At 41.3% G+C, this 27,045-nt stretch overlaps 2 protein-coding genes across 3 annotated transcripts in view; one reads left to right on the top strand and one right to left on the bottom strand.

The window, feature by feature from the left end:
• Positions 1-9,744, bottom strand: part of arr3a (arrestin 3a, retinal (X-arrestin)) — an 11,100-nt gene extending 1,356 nt beyond the window's left edge. The window contains exons 1-13 of the mRNA XM_056397939.1: positions 9,611-9,744; positions 2,650-2,707; positions 2,452-2,512; positions 2,310-2,354; positions 2,003-2,193; positions 1,719-1,778; positions 1,519-1,595; positions 1,249-1,384; positions 1,023-1,107; positions 851-923; positions 598-735; positions 237-320; positions 100-123 (exon numbers count right to left, since the gene is read on the bottom strand). Of these exons, the coding sequence (XP_056253914.1) occupies positions 100-123; positions 237-320; positions 598-735; positions 851-923; positions 1,023-1,107; positions 1,249-1,384; positions 1,519-1,595; positions 1,719-1,778; positions 2,003-2,193; positions 2,310-2,354; positions 2,452-2,512; positions 2,650-2,707; positions 9,611-9,744 (1,166 nt within the window). The remainder of the gene's footprint in view (positions 1-99; positions 124-236; positions 321-597; positions 736-850; positions 924-1,022; positions 1,108-1,248; positions 1,385-1,518; positions 1,596-1,718; positions 1,779-2,002; positions 2,194-2,309; positions 2,355-2,451; positions 2,513-2,649; positions 2,708-9,610) is intronic.
• Positions 9,391-27,045, top strand: LOC130182111 (proto-oncogene DBL). 2 transcript variants are annotated; one of them, XM_056396718.1, is made up of 26 exons: positions 9,391-9,793; positions 13,387-13,521; positions 13,759-13,875; positions 14,130-14,279; positions 14,420-14,544; positions 14,660-14,774; positions 14,867-14,986; positions 15,130-15,321; positions 15,592-15,783; positions 15,860-16,040; positions 16,379-16,467; positions 16,837-16,937; positions 17,125-17,191; positions 17,689-17,804; positions 17,998-18,067; positions 18,163-18,255; positions 18,453-18,545; positions 19,165-19,290; positions 20,027-20,242; positions 20,518-20,610; positions 20,808-20,886; positions 21,168-21,210; positions 23,358-23,455; positions 23,914-24,029; positions 24,425-24,537; positions 24,672-27,045. In XM_056396718.1, exons 1-26 carry the CDS (start codon positions 9,743-9,745, stop codon positions 24,751-24,753), a joined length of 2,973 nt encoding a protein of 990 aa, XP_056252693.1. In that variant the 5' UTR covers positions 9,391-9,742; the 3' UTR covers positions 24,754-27,045. The 2 variants fall into 2 exon arrangements, with proteins under 2 accessions (XP_056252693.1, XP_056252692.1); XM_056396717.1 differs by having other exon boundaries at positions 23,283-23,455.

Here is a 27,045-nt window from a genome sequence, read left to right as displayed (position 1 = left end):
AATAAACCAACCAATCAGAATCATACAGATAATTGGTAATCACTGTTAATTGGCTGTATGGGTTGTGATATACAGTAATAGTTAATGGATGGTACTCACCTGGCTGTGAGGCCGCCCAGCAGGCTACAGGAGGACAAGGAGGGACATCATAAGATTGTTCTGGTTAATTTCACTCCATTCAATCATTTAGTGAGTTTTCATGTGCCAAAAATGCTTGAACAGGAGCAGGCACTCACCCTCCTCCAGCCACCATCAGGTTAATTTTAATCTTGTAGGAAACCAGGATTCCCAGCACATCTTTTTCGACACCCTGTCGCAGCCTTTGGTGAAGAAGAATTACAAGGATTTGAGGGATTAGAAGGTTTAATGTAGTTAAGCGTACTTCTACAAGACATCATGGACAATGAGTGACATGCAAGAAAAAGGCTACTGTAAATGTAAAACTACAAAGTGGATTGCATTATGTGCAAAGATGTCGGTCACAGAGGAGATAACTACTCCAGTAAATATCCCTAATTGTCCAGACTTTCCAGCGGTAATCAAATGAATCACATGTAAATCCTACTTTAGACCTGTCTGCTGTGTTTGCGCACTTACATGGTGGTGGAGGCCAAGTTAGTGTCCTCATCCTTCAGCCGTCCATCCAGCGCCAGACCTCTTTTCTCCTTGTTGTCAGCCAGCAGGGGGGTGATGGTCAGAGTGTTCTCGTAGGTGCCACTGGGATCCACTGTCTCTCTGCGGAGGAGGAAACACAAACAGATCCACGCATAAACACATGCTTTGTCACAGCTACTTTCTGATGTTTGATATTTGCTGTGTGTTGAGTACTCTCAGTCTTCTGTACACGTACCCAAACTCTTGGGTAAAAACAGCTTTGGTGTATTTGTCTGCAGAGTAGAGGACAATGTCTGTGGTTTGGTCCACTGTGAGAAGAGAAGAATGAAGACACAGAGAGTGAGACAAAGTATTTGTTTAATTCTTTAAGTAACAGTCATGTTATTTCTATTAACAGAGGAACCCACCAGTGACTTTGAATTTCTTGACTGTTTTGTTGCTCTCGTTGTTGATTTTGATTTTGATTGGGATTGCTTCACCGTGGAAATAGAGCTGTGGTCAAAACCAGGAAGGATTAATGGAGGCAAATGGTGTTTGAATGGTCAGGATAACATACTCTCAGCCTGGACTCAGACTCACGCTGGAAACATGACAAATATTTTGTATAGCAGAAAAAAAGTTTTGCAACTGTACATCTTTTTCCATCGCAGCTTCTAGGTGAACGGGCTTGTCGGACATCATGAAGCTTTTGCAGATATCAGCCTTGGGCCCGGCGCCGACCTCAGAGGGAGCGAACTGGATTTTACGAATGATAAGGCGAGCAGTGTCCCTGTCAGACAGAAATGAAGAAGAAAGATGGAGTAGAGAAATTGTTAGTTAGGCAGAATAGTACATATAAAAAAAAAAAAAACGCTTGGAATATGAGAGAAAACAAAGAGATGGTGAAAAGGAAAGAGAACTCACTTCTTCTCGATCTTCTCATCTGGGTTGCTCTTTTCCTTGGCAAGGTAAGTTTTGACCTCAAAGTCGACACCACAAGCCTGGAAAGCAAAAAAAAAAAAAGAAAAAAAATACAGTTACTATACTATACACGCTAAGGTTATGGGATGAAATCTGTTTAATTGTGAAGGTGAATGGTGTTAGCAGATTAACAAGAGATTTACCTTCCCCTGGTCATCAGGTCCAGGTTGCAGAGAGACTGAGCATGGCAGGTTGTTGGGAATCTGGAGAGAAAGATGAACATTTATTTCTAAATATACGAGTTATATTTATCGTCTACTTAATTTTGAATATATCAAACAAGCAGTTGAATGTAATAACCCAGTTAATAATTGATAGTGTTGTGGTCATGAATCACTTTCACTTCAACCTTGACACCTGAAGAGTGCTGAACAGATTTAATGGGTTTAAACTCTTTACACTTGTAACTGGACATGTTGTCACATACTTCAAAAGAGAAGGCGTGTGCGTTGTCCCCAGCCTTCTTCAGCAGGGTGTCATGCATGGCGCTCAGTTCGGGTTTGTGATTCTCAGGGTAGATCTGGACGTGTTGGATCCAGATGTCCTTCCTGAAGCACAGGCCTATCACGTCCAGGTCGTCGCTGCCATAACGGAAGGCACATGCCAGCTGCACAAACACTGTCAACACAAAATTGTAGATTTATTATTTTATTATTGTATCTTGCATCTCCAAGGGACTTGTGAAGGTTTTGTATTTCTACGGCTTTGAAAATGGGAATTTTTAATGACGCTACCTTTTCTGTCTCCAAAGTCTGCTGGGTCCAGCTTTACAACACCATCTGTAAAGGAAGCGGTATTACAGAAAAATGTTATATTTATCACCCTCAAGCAGCTGCACACTGACAGACACATGCACACGCTGGAGAAGGAACGTACCAACTTTGTCCACTGAGGACATATGGTCCACATAGTCTCTCTTCCCCAGGTAGAGGGTCAGCTAAGAAGACAGAAAGGAAAACAGCTGAGTGTTTCAAACTCTGTTGATAGTTTCATTAATTTTCCATTGATGAAAAAAAACAATGCAAACCAAAACATGAGAAAAAAATCAATCCAAATCATCAAGTGTAGACTTACCCCTCCGTTTCCACTGGTCTTCTTGAAAACCCTGTGAAAAATAGGAAGAGAAACAACACTTTAGGACTATTTGGTTTTAATCTATCAATCTGTATTTATAATTTTCCATCCTTCATCATATCTTCCAGTAAGTGGCTTGTGAATGCAACTGTCTGGATTAATCAGATAAAATAATGATTAGTTTTAGACTCTGAAGGTAAAGTAGTTTCCTTGGCGAGTGGCAGAAGGGCCTGTAATCCCTTATTCCTTTTATCCAGTTAGGAATAGCTAAGTGTGGAGCAGCTTTACCTCATTTCGCCTGGATTGAAAGGCACGCCCAGGTGAGGGAGCTACAAATGGTGCAACAGGGTGCCCAAAGAGCTGATTACCAGTGTGATCCCAGAAAGATAATTCTTGAGACCCCGTCTGAACTGACGCATCAACTGACTAAGCCTTTACGAGCCTTAAATAAATACTTTTAAACTACTCGTGACTTCTAGGAGTTGGCTGACCTGGGTCTTTCCATTTGTTTTCATGAAAAGATACCAAGCTTCCCATTAGTACACTTTTGATTATTATATTTGGGAAGTTGCATTGCTTTGATTTTTAAGAGAACTACTTTTGGGCGACAGATGGACAATAACAACAGGAAAACAACACTTACTTTGCCATCTCTGGATGATTTTATGAGGGTTTCTGTTGGGAGGAAAGAAAAAAATAGATGTAACTTTATGTTGTTAGGAGCATCATCAGCAGCATCAGTCAGTTATTGGGATTAAGACATTGATCCTTCACCAACTGTCACCTCTTAGGCAGCTGGAGTAATGTTTTTTCTTTTGAAGGTACAGAAGGTTAATCCTTTGGGATGAGATTACACCATCAGTGTTGGGGCTCCTGGGCTAAAGCTGTTAACTGTTATTGTGTATCTTCTAACAGGCTCCCATCCCATAGACACAGGCCTCACACTGCAACTCTGAGTCAGATTTACATGGCACTCCAGATTATGTCACAGTGTGTTCCCTCAAATGAAACAGCAGCTGCCAAAGTCGAGTTGACTGTTCAAGGACGGTTAAATGGATAAAATCCATTCAGTGACTTGCTGTAGTATTCCTGGAGTTAATGAGACACTAAGTCCTAACAGTAGCCCTCTATAACTCTAGGATTATAACAGAAAGGTTAAAAGAGTTGTGAGTATTTGTATCGTTGTTGATCAATATTTCAAATTCAACTGGAGAGCCGTCAGAGGTGTTTACCTGCTTTACTTTGAGGCTTCATCTACTGTCCTTAGACTGTTTGGTCTTACTTATTAGCGAGTTCTGCATGCAGCTGTAAAAGTTAACTATTAATGCAACACTGTACGAATTAGGTGACGTATCCTAATATTGGGGATCACTTAATGATACAGTTACCAGCTTTTTTTTAAGGTGGAAAGGGAACGAGAGAGTGAATATGGACATACCCAGAGATTGCTGTGGTGGGTACATGCATGGAGGAGAAGGGTGACTTGTTTGGTTCAGAAGGAACCTCCAGTTCAAAGCAACTGTGTGGATTCAGGAACATGGGCTGTGTACATTTCAGCACCATGTAGAGGAACAGCACAGTTGCTTCCTTCAGTTCTGAGTGGCTGAGTGTTATGAAATACCTTCTTTAAATGTTAATGAATTAAATCAAGCTTTTCTTTGATTCTTGCTTCTCAACCTATCCAGTAATATAATATTAACAGTAATAAATCTAATATTTTGAATGAATACGGGGTAAATTTTCTCTTATGATCATTGCTCAGTTTAGCACAACTGATGGTGGCTGTTGTCTGCAGATAACTTTGGAGACTTGATGTCAGATCTCTCCTTCAATTTAGCCAGTTTATCCTCCGACAGCATTTCACACAGGGAAAACTACAGAAGACAGGTGATTTGTTTATTTTACTAATCTATTATCTGGCAGCACTTGAAGCTTTCAATCAGGGTTTAACTGTAAAAGCACTATGAATATTTTATGTTGCTTTAATACAATCCAAAAACAGAGATGCATTACGTTTCGTGACCAGGCTGGTGTAATGATTTGCCCATAACAGGCATCACATTATCTGTTGTAGAAATTGAAATGGACCATATAACCCCTTTTAGAAACTGTGTATATGATAGCCTGCAAAAAACTTTACAGTGTAATGGAATCAGGTTGAGTACCAACATACCCAAATACACATCAGCGACCCTGAACCACCATGGTTGTATGTAATCTTTCAAGCATGAGCCCATTGTTTTTCCTCATTAGGCATCCATCAATCCTTCCATCCATCCATCCATCCATCCATCCATCCATCCATCCATCCATTCATCCATCCAGAAGGAGAAGACATAAGGAAGACTTACCTCTCCTCAGCTGTCTAGGATCTTGGTAGAGTGTGTCAGGGTAAGCTGAAAGTGCGGTCTGCAACAGTTGAGCTCCCCTTTTATACCTACAGCCACTCTGTCGGCATCCTTCGGGTTTAACCGGTCCATTATTATTGTCGTTGCCTGCCTCATAATCCAGTTAAGCAATCAGTGGATGGCTTTTTTGGACTACAAAGGGTTTAAAAATACCAGCCAGCTAAATCACAGGGACAGCCATACAACTACATAGTCGCCACATGGCTATGGTTGTAGTAGGCTGATAATCCCCCTCTGCTCCTCCACAAACCAATCAAGTTTCCTTTAATTCTGAAGGGAGAATAAATCAGGGTCATAACCTTTTTAAAATCAGGGTTAATTTCTCTGAGAAAGAGCATCGTGATTTTTTTTTGTCAAAAAGGCCTGGATTTATCATGACATAAGGGTTACTGCTATATGTGTTGGTTCACTTATGTTTAATAATAGCCTTTCAAACTGCTATTATTAGCCTGATTTATCTGTGAGCTGCATCTTAGCTGTGACCTTTCCTTATTGCCTAATCAACAATGTGAAACTTCAGACACATTTCTCCCACCAGTAAATGAGGGAAGTATGCGTATTTGATCAAAGAGACGACAATAAAGAAAAGCTTTTATTTTAACTGCCTGTTGTGACATCTGGTAAATTGGGATAGTTAAGCTTTTCTAAGAATATTTTTTTCAAGGAATACATTGCTGAAAAGGCATTTGATAAGGAAAAATGGACATATGAATATGACACATGTGGTATCATGTGCAGTTGACACTTCCAGTGTGTCAGTGTGATCCACGAATCACAGTGACATAGTGTTTTGACATAAAAATGGTTGAGCTTATAAAAATATTAATAAATACTATACTATACTATTAAATACACATTGTTTAATTCCAGTATATTTTGATGGGATGCAATTGTGCATCAAAATTACTATGAATTAATTACATACTACTTTCACCTGTCTGAGAAATGTCAGTTTTGATAGTATCCCATTTTGCCACTAGCCTGTTAAAATGGGACTTTGCTTTCAGTAATTTTGATGGGGGAAATATGTTTTTTAAAGATCACGAAATACATGGTGTCATGAGAGAGACAACTTTTCTAAACTATTAAATATAATTTCTCATGAATATGTTATCAGCTATAGCTTGCTGGAGCTAAGCTACAGAGCTGGCATAGCCACGTTTTAGCGCACGCGAGAAAATTTCGCCTTCAGAGTTTTCTGCCAGAGCGCATTAGTGTTAAAGGAAACATTGGACTCAGATGAGGAGTTTGTTGTGCACAAAAATCATTGACTAGCAGACGTATCAGAACGTAAGCGTAGTTCGCATCTTTTATTTGTTCATGTTATTTGTTAGCTTGTTAGCTTGTAACTGGCAGCGGCTGCATTAGCACAACCAGTAATGCTGCTTCAATGTCTCACTCTATGTACTGACAAGGTTTTGTTTTTTGAGGCTGTCATTGGTTCACTGCAGTTCATGCGGGAAATGCTATGGCGTTGTTTCGAATGGTGGCTATGTTTTGTATTGTATAAAAAAACACCATAATTTTTAGATTTTCTTACAGAATAAGTCTCAAGATATTTAGAGTGGTAACATGTTAGGGGTTAAGTAATTGGGAAGTATTTTTTCAAAAGTGTCCAATTTACCAATACTCACAGTATATATTTTCAAGGAACCAACACATCTGAACAACAATTCAAAGCTTTCGTTTGGAATAATCGGGTAAAGTGCAAAGAAGTGTGTAAAGTAACAGCTGTAGGTCTTTGTGTTCACTGTTTCAGTCTGTCTGATCTCAGCAGATTAAGGGCTCCCAGTCCCATTACGGTGCGGATGATGGGAGCATCGGTGGCAACGTCAGAGTAAGCTGCCTTATTCAACGGTGTCTCAGGACCGTGCCAGAGATTAGGCAGAATCGCCAGATAGATTCCCTTTTGACCTTTGAAACCCCACCAATCCTTTGACAGGTCCATTATAACAAGCTGTTGAAAGGTCAAATCTGCAGAACTTTATTTTAATTCCCAGTCAATATGTTAAAGTTGACAAAGACACCAAGCCAGCCAAGCTGTTTTACAACCGATGCACTGACGCAGCCATATAAGAGGTGTCTTTTCTTGTGAAGTGCTAAAACAGGCACATGCAGAAATATTTTCTTTAATGTTGAAGACAGAGAACATGAGGGCCAGTTTAAGGGGATTGTTGAAAATATACTGGTTCAGATGGCTTGGGGGTTTCATTTAGCAATAAAGGCAACTGGGTGATGTTTTAAAAAAAAATACAATTTAATCAAATAAAATGGAAATATTTAATTTATTAAGCAGTTAACGGGATGTGTCAAAAGGCCTTCACTGGAATCCAGCCATGGTCAGCAGAGAGACCTCTTGGCCACCATGACGCCCCACAAGGCAATGGGTTACCGTGCTGTAACGTCTGTGGCTTAACGGTGTTTGTTTGCTCGCAGGGGATTTGGTTGTTCAGGTTGTTTCAATCTGAGTGATGCAATGGGAAAACAAAGTCAATTATTCAATGAAGCAGACAAACATTTCCACGGTTACATAAACTTTCTTACCGCCTCAACACTAGCCAAAGTTAAACTAAAACACAAAAGTAGGTTCAGGTTTTATTTGAACAGATCACCTCCGAACTAATCACTGTTTTGACTGCTCTGCAGTTTGTTTCCAGGAATCTGTGCAGCTTCTCAGGTTCTCAGCCTTTTGATCTTCAGCCTAAACACAACGTGACAGTATCATTCTTTCTGAGAAGGATCCCAATTAAGCACATGACTGAGTGACAAAAGGTCACACTCATTTGTATTCAATTAATTAAGAGAGGGAGAGAGAAGAGACTTTGGAATCACTGACATATGAAGAACTATCAGAAAATAATAATGTGGTATGTGCAATTTTAATCAAAACACAAATATACACAAATATACAGAATCAAATCTTAACAGTCAAAATACATGTTTAAAAACCCACTGCATTGCCATCCTTGGTTTGGTTTGACAGAGAGAAAGAAGTTGTCTGAACACAGATGATAAGAGAAATACAGAAAAGACATTTAACTGTATTTCATCTAAATATCTAATTTCAGTTTGAAAACCTGCAGAGAGTCAGACACACACAGTCTTCTTGATGTGTATAATTCACTATATTTGTAAGCTCATACTGAAATAGCTACCATAAATATTGCTGAATGACAAAACAAAACTTGAAATGCAGCTTTATTAAAGTGATCGTATTATTTTAACTTATTCTCTTGTCTCTGCACCACACACTGGGGAAAATGCAGTGATTGGGTAACTATGCATAAGTAATTAAGACAGGTGGCATGTACCTGAGGGACCATTTGAATTCAGTATAAAGAGTTACTTGGATTTATTTTTTCCAGTCCTGTTGTCAATGTGACGAATTTGCTCATACGCGAGAACAGTTTTGTTTTTGTGTTCATTATAACCCAAACCTTGCAGCACAATACAAAAACACATGGTCACATGGTCACGTCTGTTCTATGTGTTTCATTTATAGAGTGAAACAAATCCCATTTTAGCACCTGGTCAGCAAAGCCCAAGTTGGCAATGTCCCCATGTGCTGAGAGGTTTTATTTAGGATGAGTGGGTGAGGGCACTGTGGGCAGCTGAGCCGTTTTTCAGTTCAGCACACACTAAAGATGTGAGTGCCTCATGTGTGTGAGTGTCAGCCAAGGGGCAAAACCAGCACCATCAATTATTCAAGGGTTAGGACAGACTGATGAGGTAAATAAAGCCTGGTGAGTATAAAAACATGAACAAGACAAAATTAGATCGAATGGGATGAGGCAATGTGACATAATGTACAGGTGAAATAGTATAAATACAGAAGTTCACTGTGTGTTACTGTGTGTTTGTTGCAAATACAACACATGGAAATCACTAAAGTATCTAAGATAATAGAAATGAAGCGTGTCCTCCATATTTTGACTAATCTCATGTCCTGCAGAGGGGCCTATCAGTCAAAATTTAGTTTTAAGACCTCAGTTATTTTTGTTTGTGCTCATATGGTTCATATCCCTAAAGTTGTATTTCATCAAAAATGACCACAAGCTAATTTATGCACAGAAAAACTGGTCCCAATTATCTCAGCATAATAGGCTACTGGTCTGTAAGCACAATTATGAAGTTTTTTTTCATCATCTGCTCTCTGTATTTGATGGGGCTCTGCAGGCACAGAGGGTGGGGGAGCTTGGCAATATAGGGGCCCATTAATTTGCACTTTAACTGGTTAACCCGATCAGGCCAAAAGGTGAGCCAGAGGTGGCTTCTCACTATCTCCTAAATATCTAGCGCCATCTAGCGGATCCAGTAAGTGGTTCAACAGCACTCTGACCATCTCTCTTTATATTGTGTGACTCTCAGTGTTTCATTGGATCTTGTTTGGAAACAATAGACGCAAATCATAGTCCAGTCCGGTAACTTCACTGATGCTCACATGGACATTTTGCGCTTTGGAGCGGTAACTTATTTGGGCTTTGACGTCAGGTGAGTGAAACACACCCCGCCATCGTGGTCCAGAGCAGAAGTGCGTCTGCTGAGGTGCGCACTCAGCGCGCCGCTCGGCCCGCCCGGACACTGCAGTGTAGGTTACGGTGCCATCGCTGCGGCTGCTCGCCCCCGACACCGCGTCCCGCAGCAGACTTCCCGGGCCCGGGAAGGACAGGGAAACGCCAAAAGCCATGGCCGAGTCCAACCCGCTGCGGGGGTTCCCCCGTCTGCGCCGGGCCGCGGTAAGCTCCGCAGGGAGGTGGGGAGGTTGTGGGAGGCTTGAAACGGGGCGGCGAGGATACTGCAGCAGAGAGATGAGGAGAGCTAGACGGGCTGTTCTTGACACACTTGACACACACACACACAGTACTGCGACACAGAGGCTGGGATGTGTCCTCAGTGCAGTGCAATGAGATGCAGTGTGTGAGATATTTAACAAGCCTCTCGGTGAACAGCCTGGTCAGATTCAGATGGCAGTTCAGTTTTAGGAGTCTGTGTAGGGGAGCAGGACAGGCCAATGACAAATGGGGCTCGTGTGTGTATGTGCGCGTGTGTGTGTGTTTGGACTGCCACTGCAGGTGCAGAACAGCGGGAGGGTGTATGTTTAAGCTTTAGCACTGCAGTCTATAAGTGTGGAGTGTGTTCAAGTTGTGCAGCTTTATGTAACAGATTTGGGAACATGACTCAAATACTCACGAATGTAAATGCAGCTGTGGGATGCAGATGTGTTGAAATGACTGCAATCATCCAACAACATCCATCATGGTTGCATTAGGAGTTAAAGTACAGGCTCACTATGACGACTTGAAAGAATATTTAACGTGCATTATTTTTTTTCTACAATGGGCTTCTGGGAGAGACAGTTGTGTGTTTTGCCTCAGGTGAGCCGTGTGTGGTTTAAAGGTCAAAACCTCAGTAGCTGTGATGATGACACCAGAGCACAGAAAGTTTCCTTTGCCACTGTCAGTGAAATATACCTGTAGCCTTGTTCCTGCAGTTGGACAGTGTAACCTGTGCGTTATAGTTGGGGATAATGTGAAGGATGTGTGTCGAAAGCCACGCTGCTTTAACAGTCAAGTCAAGTTTCATTTCTAGCACATTTCATACACAAGACAACACAAAATGTGTTTTACATAAAGCGACAATACAGTCGCAACACAATCAAAGAAGTGCCAAAAAATCAGTGCAGAAAATACAAATAACTCAAAACGTACTTGGGGGATGAATACAAAAGGCAGCTCTTCCGCTTTAGAGCAAGTGAGAAGAAGGGATCAAAGACCACTGCCTGTGGACCTGCGAGTTGTTGCCGGTTTCTATCTAATTATCTTGTCTTTTATTTTCCGAGGTGCAAGGTCATTTAGAGCTTTTTATACCAGCAGCAGAACTTTCAAATCAATTCTAGTTTTAAGTGAGTCAGCGTAGGCGTAAGACAGTATGTTCAGACTAAACCAGCTGATTTCTGGAGGCCAGTGAATAGATCGTTACCGTAGTTTAATCTACTTGCTATAAATATATGGATTCATTTCTCAGTCTTAGTCTTATGATGACACAAACTAGACAGAACAGAGATGAACAGAGCTGCAGTTTTCTGTCTTCTGTCTCTGAGTCTTTGCGCCAAAGATGAGTAATTATGTTTTGTCTCTGTTCAGTTGTAAAAAAAAAAAAAAAAAAAACGTATCATCGGTACACTGGGCCAGAGAAATGTATGGGATCTTGGTCATTAGGAGACAGGATATGCACAGATGTGAATCTATAACATCTGGTGCACCTGAGTACACTTTCCCTCTCAGGTCTACCAGTTGTTGTGGAGTGGAGGAGTTTTATATGAAGTTTAAAAGTCTTCCTCATGGTTAATAATAAGTCCTCAGGCTGTATGATCTGTGCAAACACCAGAGGAAATGCGGTGACTGTGGACAGTAGATAGTTTGGAGGAAGGGAGAGGAGACAGAGGTGATTGGAAAACATGCGAAGCAGGTGAGAAAAGAGCGGTGGTTGATTAGTGATCTGCTCAGCGGTCTAGTCACTTGTCCAAACTGGCTGTTTATCCTTGTGCCACTGAGTTTACAGATTATGATTTTCAACCAAACATGATAACGATATGCAAATCTGGTAAATTCTCTGCTGCAGAAATGAATAAAAACAGAGCCACAAAGCCGCAAAGTAAAAATGAGCAGAACATATTTAGACTAATTCCCACTGTAACTGACGCTGTAACATCTTGTGAGAGTAATAGTGTAGACGATGACAGCTCTGTGTTCGCAGAGGACAAACAAATACAGTCTGTGCTACGAGGGAGGACATGTGAGGGCATGCGGAGGGATGACAGTCGATAGCGTGAAGAGTGACAGAGGAGCAGAGTGAGTGAGACGGGCAGAATGTCAGACCTGCTGAAGTGCTGTGGAGAGCAAAAGACCTTCCACGGACTGACACAGGGAGATGCTGATGCTGTGTCGAGCTCTGCTAGGCCGCACGACTAACACCATTCGGCTGTCAATGCTTCTGACTGACAGACTGACTCCCCCACTCCCCTGACTGTACACGTCTGCCATGGTCCAGAGATGCGGTGGAGGAAAAAAATCCCCATTGTTACGCTGACATACTTTCTTTCTGCAACACTTAATCCTTACAGTCAGAGCCAGGAGAAGCACAGGTGTATTGGATACGTGGTATTGGCGGTGCTGGTTTTTTGCCCACTGGCTCACTGGCGCTTTGTCATGTTTCACTGGGGCGCTCGAAAAGAACAGAGCCATTGTTTTAAGTAACACCTGTGCTCTATGATAATTCAAAATGTCTGCTGTGAAAAAAAGGCCCAGTAAAGCTTTTGGAAATACAGACGGGTGACGAATCAAAGGAGGAAGTTGAATAAACGAGTGGAAATACAAACAAGTGCAGATGGTTCCATACAGGGGGTCACGAGAGGTCACTGTAGTGCTGCCAGTTATTTTCTTCATTATTCAATTTATCCCTTTTTCTAAAAAAGTGTTTAAAAAATAGTTTTCCAGTCAAAGTTGACGTCTTCAAATGTCTTGTTTTGTCTGACCAACAGCTCAGAACTGAGTTCAGAAATTCAGTTCACTTTCACCTGTGGCAAAGAAAAGCATCAAATCCTCACGTTTAAAAAGACGCAACAAGAAAATGTTGGGGATTTTTATTTGAGAAATAATCAGAATGATTCATTATTTATCATAATACAGTGGCTCCAGAAAGTTAGATTTTTGATAAATCTGCACTTTGTCATTATGGATTATTGAGAGTAGATTGATGGACAAAACTGCCAATTTTATCCATTTAAAATTATAGCTACAAAACAATTAAGCATTCCAAAAATGAAGGGGGCTGAATACTTTCTGAAGCAAGTGTAGTTGGTTCATTTACCTTTAATTGACTCTTAAACGTTTAGTGTGTATGAAAAAGATTTGAATTATGTGTTAAACACAACGAGGGAGTATGAGGTGAGTTTTCTGCGATGTTGGCGGTTGCCTTAGAGAGAGATCTTGAGTTTATTAATTTTTAATGACCCCCATCCACTCAGAGATGTGTTTTGATTGTTGTTATTCATCTTAGATGTTCAACCTTCACCGTGCAGAGTGATGTATGACACTAAAAAGCTAACGATCCTGATCCAGTGGTGCAACTTACATTAGTGCTATATTCTTTTCAATGATGGAGGGGTAGAAGGGATTTGAAGACATTTGTCTTATGTCTTAAACATGTTTATTAACTCTCCTCTGGTCCTTTGTGCTAACACTACTTTTTCCCCTGTTCCAGTTCCTACAGTTTCTGACAATATTACAGTGTTGAGTAAACAAATAAAATAACACACTTCCTTTTTCAGACCTCATTTCCAGGCAATCTGCATTTGGTCTTGGTGCTCCGCCCCACCAGCTTGTTAAGCTCCGCCCCCAGTCCATCTTCAAGCACTGACCTGGGATTTCGCTTCAGCCAGGATGACTTCCTGTTAAAGATGCCGGTGAGACAGAGGGAGAAAAATGACGATTGAGGAGTGGGAGAAGATTTGTATTTTTATATTTTACTAAATCTGATGCAGCACAATCCACACAGTCTCTGCTCCACTCAACACACAATCCTCCTGCCTGTTTTAATATAAAGTACCGGAACAGTTCATTTCTTCATTCGTTAAAATTTCAAACACAGTTCAGTGTGGGCTGGTTGGCTGTGAGACGCCTTGTTTTTTCTGTGTTTCTAGGTGGTGATGCTGCGCTCAGTCGGTGACCTTCTGCGCTACATCGATGAAAACCACCTGACATCCGACTTCACTGCTAAAGTGGAGTATTGCCAAAGCGATTGGATCGTCCTCCGCACGGTACGCTCCTCTGTCGCTCTAAAGTCGATCCACCAGAGCAGCCTGGCAGGTTGATTTTGAATACAGAGAAGTTGAAGCTTGGTTGAAGCTATGTTAGCACAAGACGCCAACGTCATGAAGAACTGTGATCCGTGATATCTCAGTGGCAGATGATTACTCGGCTCAAACTCACATGAATTTGAAAAGTTCAATATGGGTTCATGTGTGTTTTTTTGTATGTGTGGAAACGTGTGTGTGTGTGTGTGTATCTGCAGTCCATTGAGACCTTTGCGGTGACAGTGAAGGAGATCGCCCAGCTCCTGCAGGGCTTCGGATCAGAGCTGTCTGAGACCGAACTTCCAGATGAAGCAAACGCCATCGAGTTCCTGCTGCACTCACACACACACCGATACCGACAGATGAAGGTTGTTGCCGCCCCCCCGCCGCCTTTCCTTCTCACTCTCTACCGCAGTTTTTCATGTAGTGTTTGATTTCTCTTTCTGTTTATCTTTACGCTGGTTTTGTGCAGTTTCATGATTTCACCTTCCATTTGCTGTTGTCTCAGGATGATATCCGGAGCGTGCTGAAAGAAGGGCGCCTGCTGCTGTCCAACCTGGAGACTGTCAAGGCCTCTAAGAGAGACATAGAGGAGGAGAGGGAAATACAGGGAGATATGGACACAGTTCAGAGGTACAGTATCAGTGAACAAGTGAAGAACAATGTGAATACGAGAGTTACCAGCAGCCTAATATTAAATCTTCGACCTTCACCGACCTTGTGTGTCACATGTGCATATGTGTTTTAGGCTCCTGGCTCAGCTGAGAGACATGGAGGAGGCGTTTGATGGCTTCTTTGAGAAACACCACCTGAAGCTGCAGCAGTACCTCCAGCTGCTGCACTATGAAATGAATTTCCAGCAGGTGTGACGACTGGTGTCTGTCTCTGTCTTCCTTTAACCGAATCGTAGGGTTGACTCTGTGTTACGTTGTGACGATTACCTCTGTGTGTACAGATGGACGAGGTGCTGGAGCGGCTCTCTGCCCAGGAGAGGGACATCGCCCCTATGGGAACAACGTTGGTTCAAACGGAACAACTACTGAAAGACCTGGAGACGCTGGACAGACACGCTCAGGTCACAAGACACAAGACAAGCACACACAACGACATGCACGTGGTTGAGATGCTGCAGAGTGTGTGTCATTAGTGTCTTTGCTTTTATGTCAAAACCTTGAAACCCAACCTTGATGTGTGTCCGTGCGCGTGTTTGTGGCTCAGGAGGAGATGAATCGTGCTCAGGTGGTGATCCTGCACGGTCACCAGTTGGCCGCCAACCACCACTACGCCCTGGCGCTCATTGTCCAGCGCTGCAATGAGCTGCGGCATCACTGTGATGTCATCACCACTGCCATACGCACCAAGCGGGCCTCGCTCACCAGAGCACGAGACCTGCTGCGGCGCCTTGAAGAGGTAAGAAAATGCTTTATTTACACACAGGGCAAGCACACACGCTCACAGACTTACACGTGAAATAACAATAAAAAAAAAATCATGAATTGTGTATTCTAGTTTCTCTGCCCTTTTGTGTCTGTGCTAAAACCTTCAAAGGACAAATGTTAAAGTTCCTCCAGTAATTATTTTCTTTATTCTGATAAAATTAAAAAATCTGTATAATGTGCCTTAAAACATAAAATGTTTAAGTAAACCCAATCATTTGCATTTTGTTTTTTGTGTGTGTAGGCGCTTCGTTGGTGTGATGACGGAGCCTATCTGCTGGCGAGTCAGATGGTGGACAAGTTCCAAACTCGAGAGGGAGCTCAGGAGGCGCTGCAGTACCTGAGCTGTCACCAGGAGAGGGCGCCATCTGCCCTGAATAACAGCCAGGACACGCTGAGCCTGGAGTTTGAAGCCATACTCACCCCACAGCTGCAGGTAACCAACCGCTACCCACACAAACACCCAGATGACCCACAGCCCACCTCAACGTACACTTTCTTCTTGTCTCTAGTCCCAAATTTCCATGGTAACAGAGAAACTGAACTCCATGCAGTCCATGATCCGAAACAGAGAGCAGTGTCTGAGGAAGCTTGCGGATATGCAGGTCAGACCCATCCAGCTGGTGGCCCCAAGACCCGAACCTGAGCAGACCATGCAACGCTGCAAGTCACCCCTCTTCTCCCCAAAACATGGTACGAGCCTCTTAAATGGCCCCTTTAACTCACATCGCTCCTCTTGGCTTTTCTCATGGAAAACAGTCAGAATCAATTTCCGGTGCGATTTCACTTGCTCTAAGAATTTAATTATAATTTTACAGAAGGTTCTGACATTAGAAGCAGAATAAAATCACTTTCATGGAAAATGTTTTTTCGTCTCATCCAATATCCCTTTAACATCCAGAGTGTAGATTTGTTTCCACGGAAATTAGATACCTTCTCACGGCATTTAACACACCCTGCTACACACCCTATTGTATATCTTATGCTCTGTCTCTTTCTGAATTTTCTCTTTGGTCTGTGAAACTCTGCAGGTGTAGACTTAAACGTCCTGAACTCCAAGTTTTCCTTTGACCTGCTTCCTGGCAAGAGAGCCGCGAGGAGGAACAACAACCAACGCAAGGTGTGTGTGTGTGTGTGTGTGTGTGTGTGTGTGTATGTGTGTGTTTTGTGTTTTTGCTGTGAGGAACCTTTGATTAATTGGATTTGTTGTTTTTGAAGTGCTGTATAAATATACCAAATTTTCTACCACCTGTCACACATGAGAGTGCAAGAGTACGTTATTAGCCTACTGTTCTCTATTACTTGACATAGATGGATCTATTTTAACAGTCCAAAGCACATGGTCTAAACTGCATGGCGTAAGTGCATTTAGGGCGTTAGCTGCCAAAAAATATGGAAAACTAAACATCTGCAGCGTTACGTCATAGGTTTTAAAATATGCCAGAAATGTGTCCAAGCTGAGAGACTTGTTTCATGTGTGTTTCATCAGATCGAGGTGATGCATGATTACCAAGGCAACCGCAGCTGTATGTATGGCCCCAGTCCTGAAACAGATTCAGAGGTGGAGGACAATCCAGAGCAGGTCACACGGTACACAATCTCTCCTCTGTCTCTCCTGATCCCTGACCTAAAGCTTGACCTGTGACGCTACTCTTGCAGCTATATGCCTGTGACTCATACAGGGGTTTTTCCAGCTTCTTTTTCTGCCAGTGTCAGTGCAAACGTTGACACTGCCTTCAATTTTTATCTATTTTTCTCTCATTCTCACTCTTTGCAGCCATGTTATGAAGGAGCTGATAGCTACAGAGAGGATCTATGTGGACGAGCTGCTCTCTGTCCTTCTGGTGAGTTGGTTTTAGGTTGTTTTAAAGCATATTGCTTTTGTAAGTTTACAGTGCAGGGTATGCTGGGAGAAAGGAAAGAAGATGTCTTGGTTAGACCAAGGTTTCCCCCTGCTGGTGAGTTTCTACCAATAATAATAATGCTCCCACTGCTCCCACTGCTAAATTAGTAAATGTAATAAATGAAAATGTAATATTTAATTCATTTAATGAAGTCTAATTTAATGTAATTAATTTAACTGGATTTTAGTAAATTCATTAATTAAAGTAAATTGAATTTGATTTAAAATATTTAATTGTTTTAATTCAATTGATTTAACTGAATTAAATTTAATTGAGTGAATCTAATTTTATTTAATTTTATTAATTCAACTCAATGTAATTTAATTCAGTAAATTTAATCTAAAACTTTAATGCACTTAATACATTTTATTAAATTCACTACACATTACTATCATATTCATATCTTATTATTATCTCCTCCCCTCTCCTCTAATCAGGGCTACAGGGCAGAAATGGAGGACCCATCCATGTCTTATCTTCTCCCTTCAGCTCTACGCAGCCAGAAGGACGTTCTGTTCGGCAACATGCCAGAGATTTACCAGTTCCACAGCAGGCAAGCCACACGCACACATGCACACACACACACACACACACACACACACACACACGCACACGCACACGCACGCGCACGCACACACACACACACACACACCGAGCTCACAAGCTGTCCCACAGTTGTCCTTTTCTCCCCCTCTTTTCACGCCAAACCAATTTCCTTTCATTTTCCTCTTGGGTTCTCCTTTTAGGATCTTCCTTCAAGATCTGCAGAGATGCCTGGAGACACCTGAGAGGGCGGGGGCCTGTTTCCTACAGCGGGTGAGAAAACATGAGGAGAAACATGAGGAATTAATGGGAAGTGATATGACATAACACATCTAAGTGTGCATTTGTGTTTGTGCGTGTGTGCTCAGAAAGAGAAGTTCCAGGTGTACGAGCGTTACTGCCAAAACAAGCCTCGCTCTGAGTTGCTATGGAGACAGTGTTCTGATTCGCCCTTCTTTCAGGTAGTTACATACTGTATACTGTATACCTGATCATACATGACGAACAGCATTAGTGCTGATAGCAGGCATACTCTTGAGGACAGCTTTGTTTTTATTTTCAGAACAGAATAATTCATGATTTTCCAATTATGCCTATTCTGCCCTCCAGGCAGCAAAATCTGTCAAAAATGTATCTCTCTCTCTCTCTCGCTCGGCAGGAATGCCAGAAGAAGCTGGACCACAAGCTGGGTCTGGACTCTTACCTCCTGAAACCAGTCCAACGCCTCACCAAGTACCAGCTGCTACTCAAGGTTCTGTACATCTCAGCCAGTCAGTGATGCAGAGTCCTGCAGAAATGCATCTCATACAATGACATGGATGTTTTGAATTGTTTTGAAGTTGCACGTCCATCATCAGAAAATCCTGACATTTTTTTTTTTTTTTTTTTGCATGAAAGCCACATGAAAAAATAAGGAACAGTAATTTTACAAAAGATTTTGCTGCCTTGATGCAAACGTGCATGAATGGCTGACTCTCATTGTTATAGAGTAGAGACCAAAAAGTCATGTGGTCAGTCAGTCTGCACAGAAACTGCTTTTGTTTTGAAAACAAGAAATACTGCATTCAGATTGATGAATGGATGAAGACACATTGAGACAGAGAGCCAAACAATCACGAACATTTATATCAACGACAAGGACATAGACTTAGATACAAACAAATAAGAGCACTTATATGGACACAAGTAGACATCTTAAACAGGCACAGAGACAAATTGACGCCGATTATCCAGACAAAACTGATTTGTGGAGTTGCAGACAGGCAGGCGATCATTTAAACTTACGCTAATGCAGGCAGATATCGAGGCAAACCAGATTAGATAAACTGAAAAACACGGCCCTGTCAACCTGTATCTGTGTCCTCGTTCAGGAGCTGCTGAAGCACTGTACGGAGCAGCGATACCACTGTGAACTCCAGGATGCGCTGGACTCCATGCTGGAGCTACTGAAGTCTGTCAACGACTCCATGCATCAGATAGCCATCACTGGATATCAGGTACCAGCCGGTCAGATCAATAAATAAGACGGAGTGGGCAATCATGTCACTGGATGCCAGATTTATGATAAGTCATTATACTTTGATATAAAACGATCCAATCGAAGCTTTCATCACTTTGTCTGCTCTGCTCTGACTATAATAGAAGGAGCGTCTGGGTAGACAAAGAACTGTAAATTGCAAATACATATTCACACTTTTTTCATCATTACAGGTGGAAGAATGTATGATTTTTCCCTCTTTAAGTGTTTTTCATTTATTCTGTTTTTCTTATTTAATCTACAGTATTCTGTTTCCCATTCTCTGTTACCTCCGGCATAAATTGACCACTACTAAATTAATCTCAAATAAAGTTTTATATACTTGGAAACATTACAATTAACTGGCTTTATTTAGTGTTTACTGGGACGACACTGAACTGAAGGAACATCCATTAAAACTTCCTTCAGGTGGACATTTCTGTTTTCGTCTGTTAAGAAAACAGAAAATAATAAAGGTTCAAAATACAGTATATCCACTAACCACTGCAATATATTTACTATCACCAAATATTACTATTTCCAGTTGGGAGATAGCTCCACAATTCATCTGTATCTGTGGATTAAATTAGATGCAATTTGAAGTATAATGTTGAATCTCATTACTAAATGTCATTGTAAACCAATACTGTTGGGTGTAAGGAGGTGCAGTTGGTTTGCCTTACTGTCCCTTCTGTCCGTCTGTCCGTCTGTCCCAGGGTGACCTCAGCCAGCTGGGCCGCGTGGTGATGCAGGGAGGCTTCAGCGTGTGGATCAGCCATAAGAGGGCAGCGGTGCGAATGAAAGAGCTGGCCAGGTTCAAACCCATGCAGAGACATCTCTTCCTCTATGACCACGCCCTGCTCTTCTGCAAGCGCAGAGACGAAGACAATCACGACAGGACACCCTTCTACAGCTTCAAATCCTGCCTCAGAGTAACAATACATAACACACTCACTTTATTAGGTACACCTAGCTACATCCAATGCAACCTAGTTCAACATCCCTACAATAAATCCTCCCTGTACGATGCTTAAAATCATGTCCGACTTAACTGATCATTTTCAAAGCTGTATTGAATTGTTCTGCCTTTGATTGTCAAACATAATCCTTGGTTGTAGTTTCTAATCAGAGTGACCATGCCGAATCAATAACCATGACAAGGTTATTAGGTTAGATTAATGACTTCTGTCTCTCTCCCTCTCTGCAGATGAGTGCAGTGGGAATCACAGAAAATGTGAAAGGAGATGTGAAGAAATTTGAGATCTGGTACAGTGGCAGAGAAGTAGTGTACATAGTTCAGGTATTTCATCTTCTCAATCTATTCTATCTATTTTTTAATTGCACAGAGTTTCAGTTTCTGAACCTTTGTGTGTGTGTGTGTGTGTGTGTGTGTGTGTGTGTGTGTGTGTGTGTGTGTGTGTGTGTGTGTGTGTGTGTGTGTGTGTGTGTGTGTGTGTGTGTGTGTGTGTGTGTGTGTGTGTGTGTTTGTCTGTCCAGGCTCCCACACTGGAGGTTAAAGTTGCCTGGCTGACGGAGATTCGAAAAATTCTCACCAACCAGCAGAAACTGTGTCAAGGTTTCTATTGTTGTTATGATTCGGTTGCTACCTCTGTGTTTCCTTCTGTCTTTGAAATGTCTGATTTGATGTTTATGTTAAGAGGCAATATGATCTATTTTTAACCTCTTTCTTTGTAAGCTCATGCTCTTTAATGTTGATGCTTTCCAGAAGAGTTGACTTTTTAACTTTTTATTTTTCACTTTGTATAAAAGTCTTTTGGTAGAATACACTTTGTATATTTTAATTTCCTTAAATTTAAGCCATGCCTCCGTGTCATCTGTCCCTCCTCTTTCTCTCAGATGAGGCTCCTCTACCAATTTCAGACAACCCCGCCTCTGACAGGTAATTCTCTCTGCATGACCTCCCCTATAATCCTCTGTGTCAGTCTGTGACCCCCTGGTGTGTGATGGTGAGAATGGGCAGACTCATTTGTAATCCATTCTCAATTCAGAAATTGATTTAAAACCAGATAAATGAAGGAAAAGGTTTCTCCCGCCGATAGTGCTGATGATGAAAATTCAATTTCTGAAATTATTTGACAATCATATAACTCCTCAGTTTCACCCACATGCCACCCCACCTTAGCATCATGGTTATCTGTGTATTATCATCTTTGTCATTACCCTTGAGAGTTGGTAGACATGACTACATTGTCAAATCCTGAAGAAGGCTTTAACGCTGTCCATGCTGAGTTTCAGCACCATGGAGAGCGCCTCACACGGAATCTAAAACAACCTTTTGCACCAGCGCAGTTATTCTCAGTTTTTATGACTTTTGCTTTATAACAACGGTTTGAAGAGCAGTTCACCATGATTGAGAACCACTGCATTCACATATTGCCAGGCTGCTTCAAAAGGTCCTTAAGTGTGTTGACAGTTATATTATTGATCCTGGGGTTAACCAAGCATCGAAACATTACAGGGCGAACAAATCATAATAAATGTGAGTACAGTGTACTACATGTCAGATGTTTCTTAAGAGATAACTGCCAAAGTGCAAGTCAGGTAAAACTGTTAGAGGTTTTCCAGAATTGTACTGTTGTTGCTGAGATGCTTGTTAGTCATTGAAAGTACTGGTTCTCTAGGGTAGTGTCAATAATGGAGATTTTCTGTTCTAATATATGTGTGAACGTTTGTCTGTGCTTGTGGGGATACCAATGTTCTGTTTACTCATAGCATGCTAGCATGTAATGAATTTGATGAAGGACTTTTGACACAATTAACAACTTGTTGACTCACTGTCATTTTGAAAATTTTGAAAATTAACAACATTGGTGCATTTTTTATTTTTTGATCACATTTTGAAGAACATATTGAACTTAAAGGAAAGTCTGTTGATATTCTGTATGTTTCCTATTGTCAACAATTTTCATGAAAAGAACAAAACCAACAAATGAATTGATCCTACTTACAAGTACAGTCAGAGCCTGATATAGCTTATTCCTCTGTGTCATAGACCCATATTTGTCCAAAGACAATTAAAAACACATTAATTAGCCTCACTTTTGCACTGGGTGATATGTTCCTATTAGCAAAAACATGGGCACAGTAAGTTAAATTGCTGCTGCAAATACTAGCACACCAAATGTGTATTAGTCCGCGGCTGAAAGTAGTCCCCAACAAATGCACAGTTTCCTCCTACACGACATTTGCCAAAAATGACATTGTCCTGCTGTTTTAGGAGATTACAGAACCTTTCTGAAAAATTTAATAATATAAATATAATATTAAATATTAGATTTTTGGTTTTTGCATTTTCATGGGATTTGTTGACAATATAAAGTAACGCCAGTCTTATCCTTTAAGTACATACATTCACAAAAACTCTCAGTTCAGTTGTAAAACTATCTGAGCATGGAATAACCATGATCAATAATTTATTCTGAGTAACAGCTGGAGGATGAGATACTGTGAATGTATGACACTTTTTGAAGGACTTGTGTTCATAATATAGTTCTAGGTCACAAAGTAATTTAAGAGTTTCTTCTTTATTTAGTAGATGGGTCGACTTTAATGTATTCAGACTAAATAAATTTCAAATAATTTATTGTGATTACATTATTTTTTCTCTTTATCCCGGGCTATATGAGACAAACTCCACCCATCTACTACTTAAAGCAGGTTAAACCACACTGAATTATTCACTAATGCCCGATTTTGTTTAAAATACTGTAAACTCACTCAAAATAATATTTCCATATATTGCAGTGTTCTCTGATATAATTGATATTTGTGTTATAAACTCAAAAATCCTTTGAAATCAGACACTGCAATATATGTGATTGTGAACTAAATGGAATGCTGTATTAATTTACAGAATGTGGATGAGCTTGTTTTGTGACACCGTGAATGTTGTTGTTGTTGTTCGTTTTGTTTGTTGTGGTCGTGTGTTGTTCCCATGGTGATGCTGTTTAGTGCATCAGAGATGTGTGTGTCGTGGGGCGGCGCATCGGTGGGAGGCTGCTCAGCGTGTCTCCCTGTTCCTCACAGCTCCTCTGCAACAAGCCACTCCTACAGGCACCGGGGGGAGGAGTCAACACACACTAGTCCCGCCCACTCAGACCCCGTGGTTCACTCACCTCGACGCAGTGAGTCGCTGAGACAGTCAAACAAAACAGAGCACTCACACATAAACACACGAATCAATTATTTTTTCCAATGAGCACTTCATAATATTTTTTTATTTGCTCTTTTTTATGCTTTAACAAATTAATGAAAAGGCTAGGCAAGTATATTTGTGTAGCACAGTAACTAATTGCAGTAACTAATTACAAGCAGTTGTACTTTGAACTGCAGTCACTTTTCTTTGTTGGACTCAAGCAGCAATGAGCTAAAGTTGTCTGTGAGGTTTTTTGGGACACCTGAGAAAAAACCATGACTGTAATCTAATCTTTCTGAAAATAAAATGACTTGACCTTTGATAATGGTCAGTAGGGGTGTAGGGTGTGTCATTTTTGTGTAGCCCAATAGATCGTGAAATAAAAATGAGTTATTAAAAAGTATAGTGCTACAGTTTTCAGTTGTCTCAGCTGTCCGTCACCTGCAGGTTGGCCTGTCCCTGCTCACTCGGTGGCAATCTGCGAAGGCCTGGAGGACTGGGGCGCTACAGACCTTTCCAACCTATCAGACTCAGATGAGGAGGAGGATCAGCCGGCTCCGCTGGTGAGTTCTGTTATTGTCACTGTACAGGTAGTACTGGAGAAATGATTTGTTCTAATGCCAAAAGGGAATTTATGATCACTAAGCCGCGCGGCCACACAGGCTCCTAACAGCAATCGGTTGCCGACACCTACAGGATGGGTGGTGGGACTGTTAGTGTTAATAATTGTTTTGCTTCATCCTCCTCTTGCTTCCTCTCCTCCCTGAACGGGCTCATATTAGATTAATACTTGCCTTCTCGACAATCAATAGTTTGCAATAGAACCTGAAGTCTCTATATATATATGTCTCTGGCTATCTGTCTATTTCTAGAGGTAGATTTAGGAATGTTAGGACTGTTGTCGATGTGCTGAAATGCACTGCTCTCTTGGGTTTTACCTGTCTTTCTTCTGTTCCAGGTGGCGGGGAGGTACAGAGTCATGGTAGAGAGCAGCATGGCCAGCACTGATGACATCATTTTTAACTGCGGTGATGTCATCCAGCTGCTCCACGAGGAGTCGTCAGGAATGTGGTAATGTATTTTCAGAGAGGATGATTAGAGCCACTTTAAAATTCTGCTGCAAAGGAGCCAGGAGATGGAGATGAAATTAAGGTATGTTGAAATGGTGACATTTTCTGAGGCTGTGTTGTGTTGCGTAATTACAGGATGGTGAGGAATATAAGTCGCGGTGAAGAGGGGCGTGTTCTGCCTGAAGACCTGCACAGGATTTTGGGAGAGACCTGCTGAGAGCCAATCAGAACAGAGGATAGATGACGCCTGTGACCATTCTTCTGTTTTTGTCTTTTATTTGGCTCACTCTCTCCCTAATTACCCCTGCATACACACACACACACACACACACACACAAACACACACACGCATGCACAGACCCACATTTTCCATCTGCTTCCTGACCAGAGGGGGGCGTCTGACTCTGTCCGAGACATTCATCATGAGATTGAAGCACAACATCAACCACAAACTTTACTCTTCCAACTACTGTGACACTGTTCACCTCAGAGGGCTGTAAATTACAGACTGGACCTCAGAAGACTGTATCAATGCCAGAACATAAATGGGACCTCACAATATCAGAGCCTTCTTTTTTCTTTATCTGTTTTTTCCAGCATTAAAACAGTAGATTATCTGAAGATGTTGAACAGGGGACTTTTATTCATACATACAGAATAGACTTTTGTTCAAGACTTTTATCATTTCTATTTTCTTATGAAATGTCATAGAAATCATGTGTATGCCTACCAACATATCATTACTGTTCATGTGCCAAACAGCTCAGCTAACCATTGTGGCTTCTTTTTGTATACAGTAACACCCTCCTTTATGGGAAATAGCTTTACCTTGTGTTATCATTGTTTTGAATGAGTTTAAATCGTCTTTCTGTCCAACAGTAACCTGCTACATCACTAGAGGGTATGCATGAGATGTTTCTATATGCATAAATCACCATGGTTACCCCGCCTCTTTGTGGCAATAGCAGACACTCAACTTCTGTCAGCTGTGAAACAAAAAAAACGCGATAAGCAAAAAAAAAAAAACCGAGCGAAGATATTACAGATCTTTGCAGCCATAGCAGGTTTGTTTTGTCTGCTCTGATGTTGGTGAGGGATGTGCGTGTGGAAATGTCACTGCATACCCTCGATCATTCTTTTTCACACCCGGCATTCAAACATGTCGTAGCAGGAGAAGGAAAACACTGGTGAAAAAAGTAATATTAATAATAGCTCCATTGGGTTTGGCCTTGGTCCGGTGCGTGATGGCTCATTGGGAAACATGGTTAATGTTATTAGTCGTCGTCGTCGCTATGACAAGTTAAAATGTTTCATGTGAAAAAGAGATGAACCGTACTGTTGGTCAGTCCTCAAGATGAATGCACTGCAGTACTGATGCAGGATAGATGCAGGGTAAATAGACATCACCATTCACTGGTTGTCAGCCAGCGTGTCTAGTTTTTCTTTACTTTTGCTGCCGTTGATGGTGATATTATTTTTGTTAACGGTTTTATTTTGAACTTTGCTGACTTTTGATCGGTGATAATTCTACAACTAGTTACCACTGTTACCACTGAGATGAGGCAAGCTTTATGTCTCTCCTTGTTTGCCGCTCTGCATGGACAAATCACTGCACATGCCCACTGCTTTATTTCTGCCTGTACTGCTATTACAAACCAACAGGGAAACTACGCCCAGTGTTGGGTAATAACTGTAATTAGAGTAGTGTAGAAATAATAATTGTCGACTGAATTGTTATAGTTGTTATAACTGTTGATATAAATTTTGGTGCGCTGAACTGATGAGACAATTTACATTTCTTTAAAACTGCCTGGTTTTAAAACTGCTCGGTCTGACGTTGTAAAAACGAGCCACTTCCCCACAACATGTGCTGAGGGTTAATCTCTCAAGGGCAGAAAAATACAGTGTTATTACTTAATTAACAGCTTTTGGAGTCAACTACAGTCAAATGAGAATACGCAGAAATCTCAATTTTAGATGTTGATGTCATCTAAATGGTAACACTTATTCGGACAGTCAGATGACACTCAGTTATCAAGTGACAAAAGGTAAATTAGATTCCTCCAGACTTTGAATGAATCTCTGGCCTACTTCAATCGAATCCTGCTGGTGACATCAACCCTAACACTTTTAACTTTTAACACTAAATAAAGATTCATCCTCACAGTTTTTCACAGCCACTGTGGGAAGATCATAGTCACTTGATAGTGAGTGCCAGCCTTTATAAGCTGTGTCTTAATGATGCTCAATAATGGGTAACATTTCTTCATGATGAACTTATTTGAACTCCACCTAACACTGGCTGTACTCGAACAACAGAACTTCTTATTAGATTTGATCAGTCAGGCTGCAGTACGTCTTTTCCAAAGTACCTGAAACTGGTGTTTGCTGCTTTTGCTCATGTTGCACTTTTTTGATATTTTGAATCATTGTGAAAGCCTGTATTATACCGCATAATGTATATTATTATTATTTTCCAAAATATAAGCACAGGATTATTTGATTTGAA

Source organism: Seriola aureovittata, chromosome 15 (genome assembly GCF_021018895.1).
Source record: "Seriola aureovittata isolate HTS-2021-v1 ecotype China chromosome 15, ASM2101889v1, whole genome shotgun sequence".
Taxonomy (NCBI): domain Eukaryota; kingdom Metazoa; phylum Chordata; class Actinopteri; order Carangiformes; family Carangidae; genus Seriola; species Seriola aureovittata.
This window is presented reverse-complemented; position numbering and strand designations above follow the sequence as displayed.

Excerpts from the sequence above, each read along its gene's own strand:
- LOC130182111 (XM_056396717.1), top strand. The coding sequence starts at position 9,743 with ATGGCCGAGTCCAACCCGCTGCGGGGGTTCCCCCGTCTGCGCCGGGCC. Across the intron at positions 16,938-17,124 it reads AATCCAGAGCAGGTCACACG|CCATGTTATGAAGGAGCTGA; the intron begins GTACACAATCTC and ends CACTCTTTGCAG. Across the intron at positions 17,192-17,688 it reads AGCTGCTCTCTGTCCTTCTG|GGCTACAGGGCAGAAATGGA; the intron begins GTGAGTTGGTTT and ends TCCTCTAATCAG.